Source organism: Equus asinus, chromosome 16, assembly GCF_041296235.1.
Source record: "Equus asinus isolate D_3611 breed Donkey chromosome 16, EquAss-T2T_v2, whole genome shotgun sequence".
NCBI classification, from domain to species: Eukaryota; Metazoa; Chordata; class Mammalia; order Perissodactyla; family Equidae; genus Equus; species Equus asinus.
The window spans coordinates 20915537-20930590 of record NC_091805.1 but is presented as its reverse complement, the minus strand read 5'-3'; the positions used below and the strand labels follow the sequence as shown (position 1 = coordinate 20930590).

General features: G+C 42.5%; 1 protein-coding gene across 17 annotated transcripts in view; it reads left to right on the top strand.

Annotated features, from left to right (window-relative positions):
* MCOLN2 (mucolipin TRP cation channel 2) overlaps positions 1–2194 on the top strand; it is a 49358-nt gene extending 47164 nt beyond the window's left edge. For all 17 annotated transcript variants that reach the window (XM_044749232.2, XM_044749230.2, XM_070486739.1 and 14 more), the window contains one exon: positions 1360–2194. In XM_044749232.2, the coding sequence (XP_044605167.2) occupies positions 1360–1396 (37 nt within the window). In that variant the 3' untranslated portion in view covers positions 1397–2194. The remainder of the gene's footprint in view (positions 1–1359) is intronic.
* The last annotated feature ends 12860 nt before the right edge of the window (positions 2195–15054 follow it).

The following is a 15054-nucleotide window of genomic DNA, read 5'->3' as shown; positions in this document are numbered from 1 at the left end:
AAAGCCAAGAGGGTGAGCTCTTAGGCAGCCAAAGTAACAGGTCAAAGCTCTTGTTTTTAGAGGTGGAGCTCTGGCAATGCCACAGGCATTTTCCCTTTTCACAACGTGTGATACAGATAGCTTTGCCCGAGCAAAGCAGGAAACTGGCTCAAGAGGAGGCTGTCCGTGTCCTGTGTTGGAAACATGCAACAGAAGCTCTTCACTGACCAGCTGTGCTTTGCTTGCTATTTGTCAGGACACCTATGAAAATGAAAATGGCCTTGACCTCAGTGGCAAAGCCTCCACCTAGTGATTTGCGGACTAGAATGGGGGTCGGATGACGATAGTTTTGTTAATTGTACCCTTGTCTGTTTTCATCTGAAGTCAGGGGTTGTTAACTCAAAGTATCCCCTACTCATGTTTTTTGAGAAGAATTCTCTAAACTAGATTCCTGAAAGAAGAGGGAAGAACATAATTGCTACTTAAAACCACAGGATGTATTTTCCGTTAATCAATTCATTCCGCATCTTGGGATTTGAAGTGATATGACTGAGCATTTCCAAAGAATGTCTGGTAAATATGAAATGAGGTCTTCTGAGAAAAGTTAAGTTTTTCAAATCACATTTCATTCTCTCAGAGCGTTAAATTGTTGCCATGGAGGCTGGGATAAAGGGAAATTAATTTGCTTAATAAGCAGCTGCCTCCTAAGAGGCACCTTGTATAAGGAAAGTCTCTCATCATTGCTTTTCAAATATGTAGTTAACTGTAAAGAAAAAATATTCCTCAAAGAATGTAGTTGCGAATTCTGGAAAGCAACGCATAGGTTTTTGGTGTTTGATTTTTGGACCTTGGTTAGCACCGCAACAAGCCCCAGGAAGTTGTTAAATGTTTTCTTGCGCAGCCATATGGAACGAGTGAAAGATTTAAGGGGTGGACTAGAAGACTAATTGTTGAGATTGGGTCTGAGTGGTGAGAAGAAAGGAGCAACATCAGCAGATCGTTCGCCAGAAGGTCCACTAAGGGTAGTCAGGAAGATGCCTGGTTTGAAGGGGGATCTGCCCATCAAGAGGAATGAAAGCATTAAATGGAACGAGAAAGTCCACCAAGGAAATCAACTGAAGAACTAAGATGTTGAAAGTTTTGGGAAAAAAAGGGTATCAAAAAATAAAACCAGAAATGGCTGTTACCAAACAAGGTCATGGGTGAAGTTAGCGAGAGTAGTTTTAGTTGAACAGTCAGATCAAAAAGAGCCAGGATCCCAGGGGGGTTTCGATAGACTCTGCAGATATAAACCTGTTCTATAGCGTATTCCTGTTCCATCCCAAAGATTTTTAAATTATTGTCCTCCTTTCTCTTTCCTCCTCTCCCTTTCTATTACAGGAAAGGAAGTGATGACCACTTGATACTTATTAACTAAAGTCCTTCTGCTAAAGATAACCAAGTTTCAAGCCTCCTTATCCAGTGACAATGCAGAGGAATCCCAGACAGCTTGGACCAGCACTTCCAAAAATACTGTCTTATTTCATTGTGGAGTGGGAAAGAGAATGGACTGTCAGCTGGCTACCACCACTGAAGTTCCACAGTTCCTTTTATAAACTTGGATGGTGAAGAATAGACCACAGTCCATGACCGGGCATCAGTGCAATAGAGCAGTGATAATGGAATTCTGTCTAAGTCTTTTAATTTATGACATCGTAGTGTTGGGTTGGAAAAAATCACATTTCAGAGTGTGCAAAACAGTGAAGTTTAAAGCTGTGTATTTAAAGATTTGTGTTTATCATCAAATAAGGGTTTGTTTTAGAAGGGATTCTTGGGTTAGAAGACGTTTGTTAATTCATGGTCTCCACAGAAATGCAGTTGCTTGCAATACCAAATTAGACACTCCAAGCTGGAGAACTGTTAAGCCATTTAAAGATCGCACTTAAAGCAACAAAAAGACCTCTGGCAGTAGACATCTCTGGGCCTGTTTTCCTGTGGTTTTCTTCTTCAGCATGATATGAAGCAACTGTTGGCATTGTCGGTGGGACGAAGGGGAAACAGGGTCATGTGGATACCTCGTCACTTGCGCTGGTTGATTGTACACACGACAGGTGGAAGGAAGCTTAGCCGTGGTCACTCGTTTTAACAATTGAACTCCACTGTGGTGGGGACTTGCCCTTGTCAAGCAAGGAAAGATGTTTTTTTTCCCCAAATAAATTTATTTTTATCATACCATATGGAACTACTATTATTTTTTTAAAATGTCATCTCTCTTAACATCTACCTAATGAAGAATTCACATCACATTTCTATTAACTATCTGGTCTCCAAGGGGGTTTTCTCACTTTCTTAAAAACAGTAGAGGAGAGGTGGGGGCTAGTATATAGACATTATTCAATAAATATTGGTGACGATGACTACAGAGATTACGATCACTGCATGCATAGATTTATTTCATACTTGAGCTGTCTCAGGGATCAACTATTTTAAATTTATTGATGAAGAGTAGAATTTGAATTAAGCGCGACCCTCATCCTGGGACTCTCCTTTTTTTCCCCTGCCTCTCCTGGCCACACCCCTGCCAGATTTTCCTTCTTCTGCCCCCCTCTTCTCACCTTTTCTTCACGCTATCTTCGTGTGCTCACACCAAGTCTAGGCCAGGAAGCTCATCCAGTTAATACCATTAAAGTTTGTGAGTGATTCATGTCTACACACAGAATACTTTGCTAAAATTCTCATTTTAGTTACCTTTTTTTCTTACAAAAAATGTCAAGAGTTATATTTGACTTTTAAACTAAGGACCATGTAACTGGCGTTTCTGGGGTCAGTGGGATGAGTCCAGAATCGCGTGCAGTGACAGCACTTACTCACTTCTGTGGGTACCCTAACGCTTAGCTTGTCTCTGAACAGAATGGCCCTCACGGTCTTTTGCGTATCTGTGGCTGTGACTGGCGTTTTAATAGAGGAGTCATGACAGTCTCATGCTCATGTGTTTTTTTCATTGGCTTTCATGTTTCTTTTTATTAAATACTTTTCCTTCCAGCTGGATAAAACACCTTCAGGAAGAACAATCTTTTTTCAAGGTCACCCTGAATCTGTGGAAACATTGTTTTCTCTCTTTTTAACAATTTTAAATGATTGTCGCTTTACCAACTGTACTGTCTGTTTAGATTTTATTGAACAATGTTGTTCTCGTAACTCTGCTAATAGACACACCTGGGACAAACCATGTTCTCTCCTACCCAGGCCTCCCCTTGGAGAGTTGCCTGTGAAAGTTAGGAGACACGTTCTTCCTGTGCTGGCTTCATTCTGGGATCCCCAACTCTTGTAGAATGTGAGTCCTTGGCTTGTAGTGACAGCCTCAAAGCCAGATGCAGCATCCTTGAGCTTGTTGCCTTGAGGTGGTAGAAAGAGCATGGATGTGGGAGCCAGCTAGACAGACCTGAGATAAAATCGCAGCTCACCCTGTGGCTGTGTGGCCCTGAGCGAGTGACTTTCTGCTTCTCAGTGATGATTAGGAGCCTCAACAAACTCTGGGGTTGGCATTTAAGTCAGCGACCTCATGCAAAGCTGGCATTGGAATGAAACCTGAGCCGTTCTTTCCTTTCAGTTCTCTGCCACGTTAGTATGTAGGTTTCATGGGAATAGTGAAGACGTTAAGACATGTAATCTGCAGCCCATCAGCCTGGGCTCCTGTCATCCTCCTACTGACTGAGTCTCCTTGGACAGGTCACACCAGGCCTCGATTTCCTCATCTGTAAAATGGGGATTGTGAGGATTAAATGTCAGGACATAAAGTGAGTAGAACAGGGCATGAGCCACAAGTGCTCAGTGACTGTTAGATCTTCCAAAAGCTTTTCTTGCATGGTCTACAAATGTATAAATCTATTCTCCTGGGTGGGCCAAGAAGATCTTTATTTTGTAGTGAGGTAACACACACTTTCAGTGGACTCTGTGCTGATTAGGACTTTCAGTGTGCAAATGTTGCACATCCAGCCCAGTCCTGGAGGCAAGGATCATTTCAGCCAAGAGAAGCTCACACTTAGCTATGGAGGAGTGGTGTGGACGGCAGCAGCCTTTGCCCTGCTGTTAGGGCAAAGACATCAGCCCTGAAGGGAGGGTTAAGGTCCCCAGGGGGCACTGTCACAAACCCCCAGTCCTTCACCCTGGGTGAGACCCTCCATCCTCTGCTAGGAGCCTGCTACCTTAACCAAATTTGTCAGAATGTGTGAAATATGGCTCAGCTTGCTTTCTACTGATTTCGTGTTTTTTTTTGCTGAGGAAGATTAGCCCTGAGCTAACATCTGTTGTCAATCTGCCTCTTTTTTTGCTCGAGGAAGATTAGCCCTCAGCTAACATCTGCACCAGTCTTCCTCCAGTTTATATGTGGGTCACCACCACAGCATAGCTGACAAGTGGTGTAGGTCCGTGCCCCAGATCTGAACCTGCGAACCTGGGCCGCTGAAGCGGAGCACCCAACTTAACCACTACACCATGGGGCCTCTTGCTGATCTAAGGTGGTAAATGCAAAAGTGTGAGAGACAGTGTTTAGGAAAAGCTCTTGTTGGGATTCCAGTCACCGCCCTTCAACCCCTGCTGAGGACCCATTTCATAACAATGGTGGCAGGGGTGCCTGACCCAGTAGAGGCCTAGAATCAGCTTCTCAAGGTTTGCAAAAGCACAGCAGCCCAGCCTTTTCATCCAGGGCCAAATAGCTGATCACCATCCCTGTGAAAATACCCCAGCACTGTCGGTGTGTCCAGGGGCCCCAGAGTCTTTGGGGAAGTCTGTTCAATGAGCTGCTGCAGTGGTCATAGCCTGGATTGCTCCTGTCAATATAAAGAGCTGTGATGGTTAGAGATCCAGTTCCAGATATCCGAACAATTCACCTGTGGCCCCCATTTATTCCAGTGACTCTGAACAACTAGACCCCCTTTTACTTCTAATCAGTTCCACCTTTACTTTCACGTAACTTGAGCAAATTTCATTGTGCTATTCCTGACTTGAAGTTTGAACATTTCTACCACTGTAACGCAATGACGCTGTCTTTCTCTGCCAAACATCTAGATTTCGCGCTACTTGTAAAACACTCAGGAAAGGGGTGGTTGAGGACCTCACAGATGAAACCCCGAGCACAATGTTCAGATCTTGGACACTTTAGAAAGGATGGTGAGCAGTAGGCAGATGATTAGGAAGGAGCAAGTGCTGAACGCCTCTGCTTTCCCTTTTTGTTCCCCTTGAGATGCTCTGGGCTCTGCATCTTGATGACTGCAGCTTTGTGGTGTGTAAGCTGTGCATTTGCAAAGGCCCCCACGCGTGGTTTAATGCTCTGCCTTCACAGTCTTGCAATTTTCAGTATTTTTTGACGCAGGGGCCCCACAAGTGATATATCAAATTCTGATGACAGGACTGTGTAACTCAGTCATTAAATCATGGCCTTTTAGGAAGAGGCTAGGAACCCAGCATTGTACTTTTTCTTCAAAACAATTTAGATGTAATAAAAGGAAAGAGTGAACCTAAGTAGGAATAGCTTTTTAACAGACATTTGTTTGCACCACTTTTCTCAATCTGTTCTCTCAGATAAGTGGCTGTGGGGCTGCTGCTTCTCTCACAAAGATGGAGATTAAACTTCAGTGGTTGGTGATAGTGGTCAACGTCGTTTCCATGTCGCCGTGGGAGGTCGATGCTGGGCTGCTCGCCTTTTTCCCCACGCCCCATCCTCCATCGATGAAGAGCCTTATTTTTGACATTTTGTTTCACGTTTTTCCCTTGATAGAGAATCAGCTTAGGGTGGTTCATCTTCTAAACCCAAACATGTTTGCCCAGTTACCATATGACCTCTGGCCTTGCTCAGCAAAGTCCTTTGGAACCTGCTTCAGACACTGGACATTCAGATACTCTCTCCAAGCTCTTTGCAGCCATTTGCTTTTAGAATGGAGGGCCTATCTTTGAATGGGAAGCTGGAGAATTGTTACACATGCTGTGTATTGGAGAAAATAACATATTGGCACTGGGAAGTCTTAAAGATGAACCAAATCTCAAAATAGACACTCAAGTTGTTAGGGAAAACAATACAACTCAGGGCTGTTCCACCATGGGCTCATTTATAGCAAATGCTGCTGCAAACCAGTAGGTAAAAATGATGGCAAATGTTTCTCTTCCATCTGCCTCTGCCAGAGAACCAGGGAGTGAATGAGAAGCTAAATGAGTTCCATACAAACATTTCCACCCAACCTTACATAACAAGGACAACAAAACTCTGACTTCTTAAAGACCTCTGGGAGCTATTGGCTGTGGTGAATGGGAGAGACAATTTATTAGCATGATGTATGTTTCTTAGTTTCTAATGATACATAAATTATCCCATGAGCCATGATACATATGGTTTAAAGAGAATTTTAAATGAAAGTAATTTTTTTTCTAGCAACACTAATTGCCTAGCAGTAGTAGATTACTCATCCCCCGCTGCCTGTGGGCTGTGGTCATTACTGTCTCCTTGAGGTCGAGCAGATGTCCCCCAAGAGGAATGTTTGCTCTGACAAAGTGAATTTACATCCTCACTTGTGAGCCTGCCATGCTCGGTCTGCAGAAGGAGAGGGTATTAACAATGCCCGTCGGACCTCGCACCATGCGTTTGTGCCCTCCTGCATGTGTTATCTGTGATAACAGGACGGTGAGTAGGGTTATAGCTCTTAGTTGCCTTTGGGGAAAAATCAAGGAGCTGCTGTCAATATTTAATCTTTTCCAGCTGGGGCGTTTGAAAGGTAGACTTAGCTAATAAGCGTCGGAGTTTCCTAGATGACAAGTTAAGCAAGGGAAGTGATAAGCACCACTAATTTGGGGAGACACTAGGTAGAGACATGATGTGTAGATGGAAAATGGTGATGCTATTAAAGCCCATTAATTCAACACATATTTGTCGATTTCCTAAGGACTAAGGACACAAGGAATGAATGACATGGTCCCTTCCCTCAAGAAGTTTGGTGTCTAGTGGGGGAGGCAACCACATACAAAGCAAGGATAAGTCAAGGTCACCCAAGGTACTATGTGAGAGCAGAATGGCTGTAGCTCCTGCCTGCCCGAAGTGTAAATTAAGACCTCTTGAGAAGAACCAGACGATGCTAGAACTGAAACTTGAGCAATACATTGTATGTGACTAGATGGCCATGGTGTGAGGTGGGGTTTCTGGATCAAGGGAATAGTATGGCAAAGACTTGGACATCTGAGAGAGAACCCAGCCAGTTAGAAAAACTATGTTTTGGAGTGGTCAGAATGTAGGTTATATATTGGGGGAAATGTTAGAAGACGAGACTAGGGAAGTGACAAGGCCACAAGGACTGTGATTGCCACGAGAGGGATTTAGACCTGGGAGCTACATGACCAGAAGAGGCAGAACTATGAAGGATGGATGGGGGTGGAGTGAGATAAGCAGGGGAATTAATTACAAAGCCGCTGCAATCATCCAGATTAAAGAAAAGAAAAAAAAGTGATGCTATTACCCTGTAATTAAACACAATAACAAACACAACGAGAAATTTGCCTGAAAACTGTCTCTAAGGAACACACTAGATCTCATATATATGTTTTATCTATATCTATCTATATCTATCTATATAGCTATTTTATCAAAAGACTTTTCTACTAAATATCCTGTCATTTTCTTGGGAGTTCATGCTTTTGGACTATGCATTTAGAGGTGAGGATGTCGTTTCACAGCTTCCATTATTGAGAAATATATTTATTAGGATGAATGGGTTGAATGTGTATTTCTATCACGTGGGTATTTCTCCTTCCCATGTATTTAAAAGAAGCTTATCCAAGACTTCCTATTTCTGCATCATTCTTCCCCTCCTACCTTACACACACACACAGACACACACACACTCTGAGGTACTCTGACCTTGGCCAGCCACAGTTTGTGTCTATAAATGTGGCAAGACTGGTGGGTGTAACTGATAATGAAGCCAGCCAGACCTCTCCAGTCTGAAGCTTGCAGATTGCAGAGACTTGAAGACTCCCCCCACCCTGCCCCCTGCCCATGACCACCACCAAGATTTGGGATCACAAAGGTTCAGGACTGACTGGTTGCCTGGGGAGGTAGGGTGGTACAAGTCAGTGCTCAGGGGTGCTTTGCCCTTATGCCCCCTTAGGCTGGGGCAGTGGGGTGGGGGGGGGGGGCCAGTGCGGGGAGATTGAGGGTCAGGGGACAGGGAGGTGAGCTGGTTGAGGGACTCTGAGAAAGCACTGTGTCGGGCCCACCCCCACTGTCTTGATGTGGAGGATGGTGGTGGACGTGTTTGTGTTAGAGGAATGTTCCTGGGCCAAGGTAGCCTGAGACTGCAGGGACGGGGCAGAGAGAGTGGCACAGCCCCCACCTCTCAAACGAAGCAAACGTGGAGTTGGACACATGCCCGAGAGCACATGGAGCTGCTCCACCTATTTCTTTCCAGACCCCGCAGAGAAGGACAGTGGTTTGTGTAGAAACCAACCCCAGCGATGCCTCCTTTTAAGCTCTGCCTGCCTCCAGTGAACCCTCCCTGTGAGGATTAGAGGTGGTAAACTCTTACCACCTCGTTAATATGGGCAACATGTGAGGGGGTAGGGGGTGGGAAACCTCACCCCTCAGGGGTCTCCTCACCTCTCAGAGCAGGAGGTCAGGGGAGCCAAGCTGAGCATCGTGGTGAGAGAGAACTCTTGAAGCTCTGCAGGCTGACCACAGAGCAGGGAACCGATCTGGTGGATGGTGGACAGCCTGGCGCAGGCCTCTGGAGGTTCACCCTCTCAGTGTGCTCAGGGGGCCAAGCCATGGCCTTAAGGTGATCCATACCAGCACCGTGACCCTCGATGACCGGCAAGACACTATGAGAGGAAACTATTGTGTCCACAATCATTCCTGGACAGTGAGGCTGCCCAGGCCACGTCTGATCTCTGGGGAAATGCCTTTGAGCTTCCAGACAGCCTGACATGGAGACTCCTTCTCATATATTTTCTTGAGAAGGTCAAGTTCCTGAAACAGCTTTTAAGGAATCATAGTAATGGACCAAGGAACAGGTGGGCGGATCCGTGATGATTCTTCTCCTGGACTTTTATCTCCCTTGCATAAATGGCTCCATGTTCCATCTGGAAAAGACAAGCATGAGGGGAAGAGATGACAGGCAGATGGGGAAGTTTGGGGGTAGGTGTGGCTGCGTCAATAGGGTGATGGCTTCTCTCACACTCTTCTCTAGGCTTTAGCCAAAATATTCTGTCAAACTTTCCACATTTATATGTCTGAGACAAAACAGTTGACATTTATTGTTCTGCATTAAAAAGGAAGCAACTAAATAGGGTAAAACCCATAGATATATAATTCTTCCCCCTTGGCCTTTTCAAAGAATGGCAACTCATGTTCAGAGCAGACAGCTCAGAGGGTAAGTTATTTAGGCAGAAATGGGTACAAGCCAAATGAACTAGTATCATCAACCAGTATCATCAGGAATGTGCCTTGAACAGATAACTATTCAGCCCCTTACAATCACGTAGCCAAATAAATTCCAGATGGGTTAAAGATTTAAATGTGAAAACTATACCTGTAAAAGAACTAGGAAAAAATGTAGATGAATGTTGATCTTATCCAAGAAACAGAGAAGGGCTTTCTGAGTTTAAAGCTGCAAATAAACCATAAAGGAAAAATCGGAGAGATTTAATACATAAAAATGAAAAAATTCAGAGAATTAGGAATGTAAACAAAATTTGAAAAGCACACCGGGAAAAAAACAATTGCAGAAAATATGACTGGCTTAGTATCCTTACTGTATGAAGAACCATTGTGACCATCACCATTGGGTGAGTCCCCAGCGCAAGGACTAGATTTTGTGTCTCTGTATTTCACACACATAGCAAGGTTTCTGGCGAGTAGCAAGCACTCAAAAAATAGTACATTTTTTAAAAGCTATATTTGGTTGAATGCCTACCATATGCATGTATTATTGCTGCTCATCTCAACAAACCAACAGCTTATGTGTCACGATTTCTGTTTTACCAAAGGGAAAACCGAGCCCTAAGCCGGGCTTCAAATCCAAAGCTGCTTCTGCCCCCAAACCCTCTCCCCTCTTCCCTTTCTGCTGCCTGCCTTCTAAATAATGCTTACTGAATAGAATTGACTGGCAGAAAAAGAATGTTTAACCTACTTAATGATAAATGTGACTTCTATTTTCAAACAACACCTTGTTAAGCAACATTCCTTGAACTCACACAATGCCGGTGCTAATAGAAAATAATCTGTATCTCTGTGGGGGAGTTGAAAGCTCCGTGGAAGTTCCCAGCAATAACACTAAGTGGCCGAGTGATTTAGGCAAGTTGTTAACCTGCTCCAAGCCTCGGAATCCTTGTCTTTAATACAGGGATAGTAAAATTGAGAGTACAGAGAGGTTAAGTAACTTGTCCAAGGTCACACATAGTACCCACAAGAGCTGGGACTCAGACCCAGGCTGCCCATCTTCAGAGCTGGATACTTCACAAGGTTGATGTAATGTCCAGGAGATATCGGATGTAAGGATAAACTAGACACGTTGGGTAAAGGGACATAAAATGTTATAAGGGACATTAATGTTATAAGCCTGTTTTTTTGTGTGCAAGAATTGGGAAAATCAGAGCTTGATAGGGGTATCTCAGGCATCTGGGTGTGTTCCTCTTGACCTAGTATCTATTTTTAAATTTCTACAGCTTAAAACGTGTGCTGGCAGACTGATCATGCCCTCCCGCCCACCCCCTTTACCTAAACCACTATGGTAGTACCGATTAATGGACCAAAGTCAACACGCCCAAAATTAGAATCTTATTCAACTAGCTTCTTAAAAAAAAAAAAAGGAAAATAAAACAGATAATTGCATCCACTGAGGTGGAGTTTCTGGCACGTGCAATGAGTCACCAAATAGTTGTGGTTGAAAAGAGACAGCCACCCCATAAACCTCAACTCTGCGCCTCTTCTATCTCATGGCCAGAAGCCAGAAGAATTAGTGTTAATATCATATTTTAATATTGCTCATGTACCTTTCATATCTTGGTGCAGAATTTGATCATTGGCTAAGTCAGCAGTCATATGTGCATCTCAATTAGTGTGGCTTTTGGAAAATGGCCTTTATGTTCTCTGCCTCTCTAATTTATATAATTTATTTTTCTGAACCATTTGAGAGAAGGTTGTACATATTATGCCCCTTTGTGCCTTAATATTTCAGTGTGTATTTCCCAAGAATAGTTTCTTATATAATCATAGCACAATGATCAAATTCAGGAAAATTTGATATTGATACAATGCTTTTGTCAAATCTACAGTCCCTAATCCAATTTCATCAATTGTCCCAATGATTCTCTTTATAGTGTTCTTTCCCTTATGGTACCGGATCTGATCCAGGGTCACTGCTGAAATTAGTTGTCCTACCTCCTTAGTTTCCTTTCATCTGGAACACTTCCTCAGCCTTTCTTTGTCTTTCATGACACTGAGATTTTTGAAAAATACTGGTCATTATTTTACATATAGACCCTAATTTGGGTTTATTGATGTTTCTTCGTAATTGGATTCAGGTTATGCATTTTTAGCAAGAATACCACAGGAGCATTGTGGTGTCCCCCTCCAGGGATCACATCCAGAGGCAAGTGTTACTGGTCTGCCCTTTATTGTGATCACTCAGGCAAGATGTTGTCCGGTTTCTCCATCATGTGGTGGCCGTAAAAATGTGTGACTCAGAGCTCCTGCTGTGAGGAGCATAATTGATGGCTGCCCTGGCTTCTGCGCTCGGGAGCCACCTGCGTGAAGACCATGCTTTCCACTAACTGTTCTGGTCAATGAGTGAACACAACGATCCTAAGGCAGGCCCATTCCCGCCGGACAGGGGGTCCATCTAATGGACTCTCCATCAGCCTGGCTGAATCTCTCTTAGAACCAGGCTGCATCTAAGGCTCTCCTATCCAGTGCCTCATTTTCCCCTGTCTTCTTCACAGCTCTCCCTGCCTCCTCTGACCCACTCCCCTTTTTTCCTCTCAGGAGCCACCGCCTCCCCTCCTCGCCCCCTACTCCCTTCCAAATTCTCTTGCATTTCCAACCCTGTCCTGCCTGGCATCTGCCTCTTGGAGAGTCTGAACTAACACAAAGTCATACCAAAAGAGGTGAGAAAAAGCAGGTAAGATGGAGATTTGGGACTGGTGTACCCACTGCTGGTGGGTGAAGAGGATGTCAGTCTGAGTGGTAGATGGGGCACAGATAGTCCCTGATACAAGGCGGTGCCCAGTTGCCAAAGATTCCACTGGTGGTGACCTGAGACGATATCCTGGTGGCGGGGAATGCCATTGCAGCTGTGATGATTCAGGCATTTAAAAGATGTGGGGAATGGCATGCTTCCAAATACAGTAGAGTTGGCTCATTACTTCTAAGTTGATTGACACTCTGCAGAGGGATGAGAAACTGAGGGCTGAGAGAAAGTAGTTAAAGGCCAAGTGTAAGAGCCAGAGGTCTTGATGGTAGCCTACAAGAGGCCCTGATCTCCTGCAGTGCAAGAGCAGACAGACTGGGCAGCATCTGTCAGCATCAGGCAGCAGCCTGATGACCCTGATTAGTAGACTTTCTCTCCCCTATTTTACATATGAGAAAATGGAGGCTCTGAGAGATGAGGTAACTTGCCTTTATTCAACCAGCTTTTTGACAAGTCTGCCTACCTTCAGGGCCCTTACTCTTTTTGCAGATATGTCTGTGTGGATCCATGGGCTCTATGGAAGGAGAAGAGAGCCCTGGCCTTGGGAGGGAGTGTCATACCCACTGTGCATTCCATCTCATCCTTCTTCACTGCAATTTTGACTGAAATTTTTTTGTCCAGGTTCATGTTATCTGTCTCAAGAATTCAGGGTTACCTAAATAAGAGTAACGTATCGAATGGCAGCAAGACATGACAAGACAGTCTAGCCATGCTGACAAGAGCTACAAAATCCATGGCTAAGAAAAACATTTCTTTGCACTAAACACTGAAACAAGTTTTCCTTCTCTTTGGGTAGACACGTAGCTCTAGTTGTGTGTGTGTCCAGGGAGAGAGAGGTGAGTGTCTAGAACTGGTTTATGGGCCACTATTTGTTTATACTTGTGTAAATAGATAAATGACGGTAGTTTTATTCTTAAAGGTTAGACAAAGCACAATCACAGATAATTGAGATTCTGCAGGCATGTTCAAGATTGGTGGATAAAGCTTTTTCTACTAACAATCCATCATAGCACCACGAATTCATAATAATATGTTACATTTACGTAGTACTAAAAGGTTTACAAAGGGCTTTCACATATATTATTTAGTTTTATCCTCTTAATAACCTTGCATTAGGTGGAAGAAGTATTATTATCCCTATTTTATATATGGGAAATTATATTCTTTCACAAAGGAAAAACTAAAGAAAGAAAATTGAAATGCCCATGCATTACAGAAAATGTGTCTGAAACCTGGCATAAGAGGAACTCAGTTTCCGAAACTACCTACTGTTCTGCCTGGAAACTTTGATTTCTTTTATAATATTTAATATTTAATATAATTGCTAATACACTAGACTCAGTGTTCCCAACCTGCAGAAAGCCCTTACTTAAATCTATAATTTTTTCTGCTGCTCTTTGCAATTAGGATTTAATAGATTAAATAATATGAGCACTCAACATGAATACTTTTCCTTTGATATTGCTGAAATTTTAAGCAGTTTTAAACCTTTCAGATTGCTGTGAGCTTAATTAAAAAGCAGAGAGAAAAGAACCAATTTAGTAATTCTAGATCTGATTTTTTGGGTGGTGGGATAGGAAAGTGTATTTTTTTTCCAGGAGGAATACTTCTTTAAAGGTTGCGATGGAAGGTGTGAGAAAACAGTTTTATAGACAAAACTTTGCGTTTTAGCAAAGTAGCTTCTTGGAGAATTATTTCTTTTGTATACGTGATGACTCTCTTTATCCTAAACAACACTTTTTGCCTTAAGATCTCTTTTGTTTGATATTAGTAGAGTTACACAGGCTTTCTTTTGGTTAATATTTGCTTAGCATATATTTCTTATCATCATGACTTAAATATATCTCATTCAGATAGCATGTAGCTGCATTTGCTGGCTCAATTACAATATCACTGTTTGAACCCAATAATTTATTTTGTTTACATTCTTGTGATGACAGATGTATGTGGACTTATTTCTACCATTCTAGTTTGTGTTGTCTATAAATCATGCTCTTTTGTTCTAGTTTTTTTCTCCCCCCTTTCCTTCTGTTGGATTAATGGAGTTTTTCTTGATTTCCTTTTATTTCTTTTCTTTCAGTATTTATTTTTAACTTTTAAAGTTTTTACCTGGTTTAGAAAGATCTAAAGTTAACCAACATCTCAATGGTCTCTTCAATAATTTAAGAAACTTAGAGCTTTTTACCTCCAGGCACCTTCATTCTCCATTTACGCTCTGTCTTACAGACTTTCTTTTCTAGTATTTTAGTTCCTTTTTTCTCTCCCTTCCCTCATTAATTGCTATTTTTACTTATTATCTGCTACTGGCAATGGTTACTCAGATTTACTCAGGTTTTTACCGCTTTCCATAGTAAAAATACTTTTTGCAGACCACTTCTTCTTTCTGGTTCAATTTCCTTCTTTCCTTAGTAGCTCTTTTATTGAGGCTCAGTCTTCACCTGAAAAACGTCTTTATTTTACCCTCAGTTTTCAATAAATCTTTAACTGAAAATTAAATCTGAGGTTGCCCGCTATTTTCCTTCACAATTTTGGAAACAATATTTAATTTCCTACTGGTCTCTATTGCTATTGAGAAGTGTTATCAGTCTAAGTAATCTGTGTTTTCTCACTGGTTGCTTTTAAGATTTATTATTCATCTTTAATACTTCATTGTGTGTGCATGTTTTAAAAATTTAATTGTTTGAGGTAGTTGTGGTACTTGAATGAGAAAACTCATGTCTTTCTTCAATTCTGAAAAATGCTGAAGCATTAGTTTTCTAGAAATATTATTTCCTTCTGTTCATTCTCTCTTGTCTTGCTTTCTGAAACTCTGATTGGAAACATGTTGAATGTTCTCAATCTCTTTTCCGTATCTCTTAATCTCTTTCAT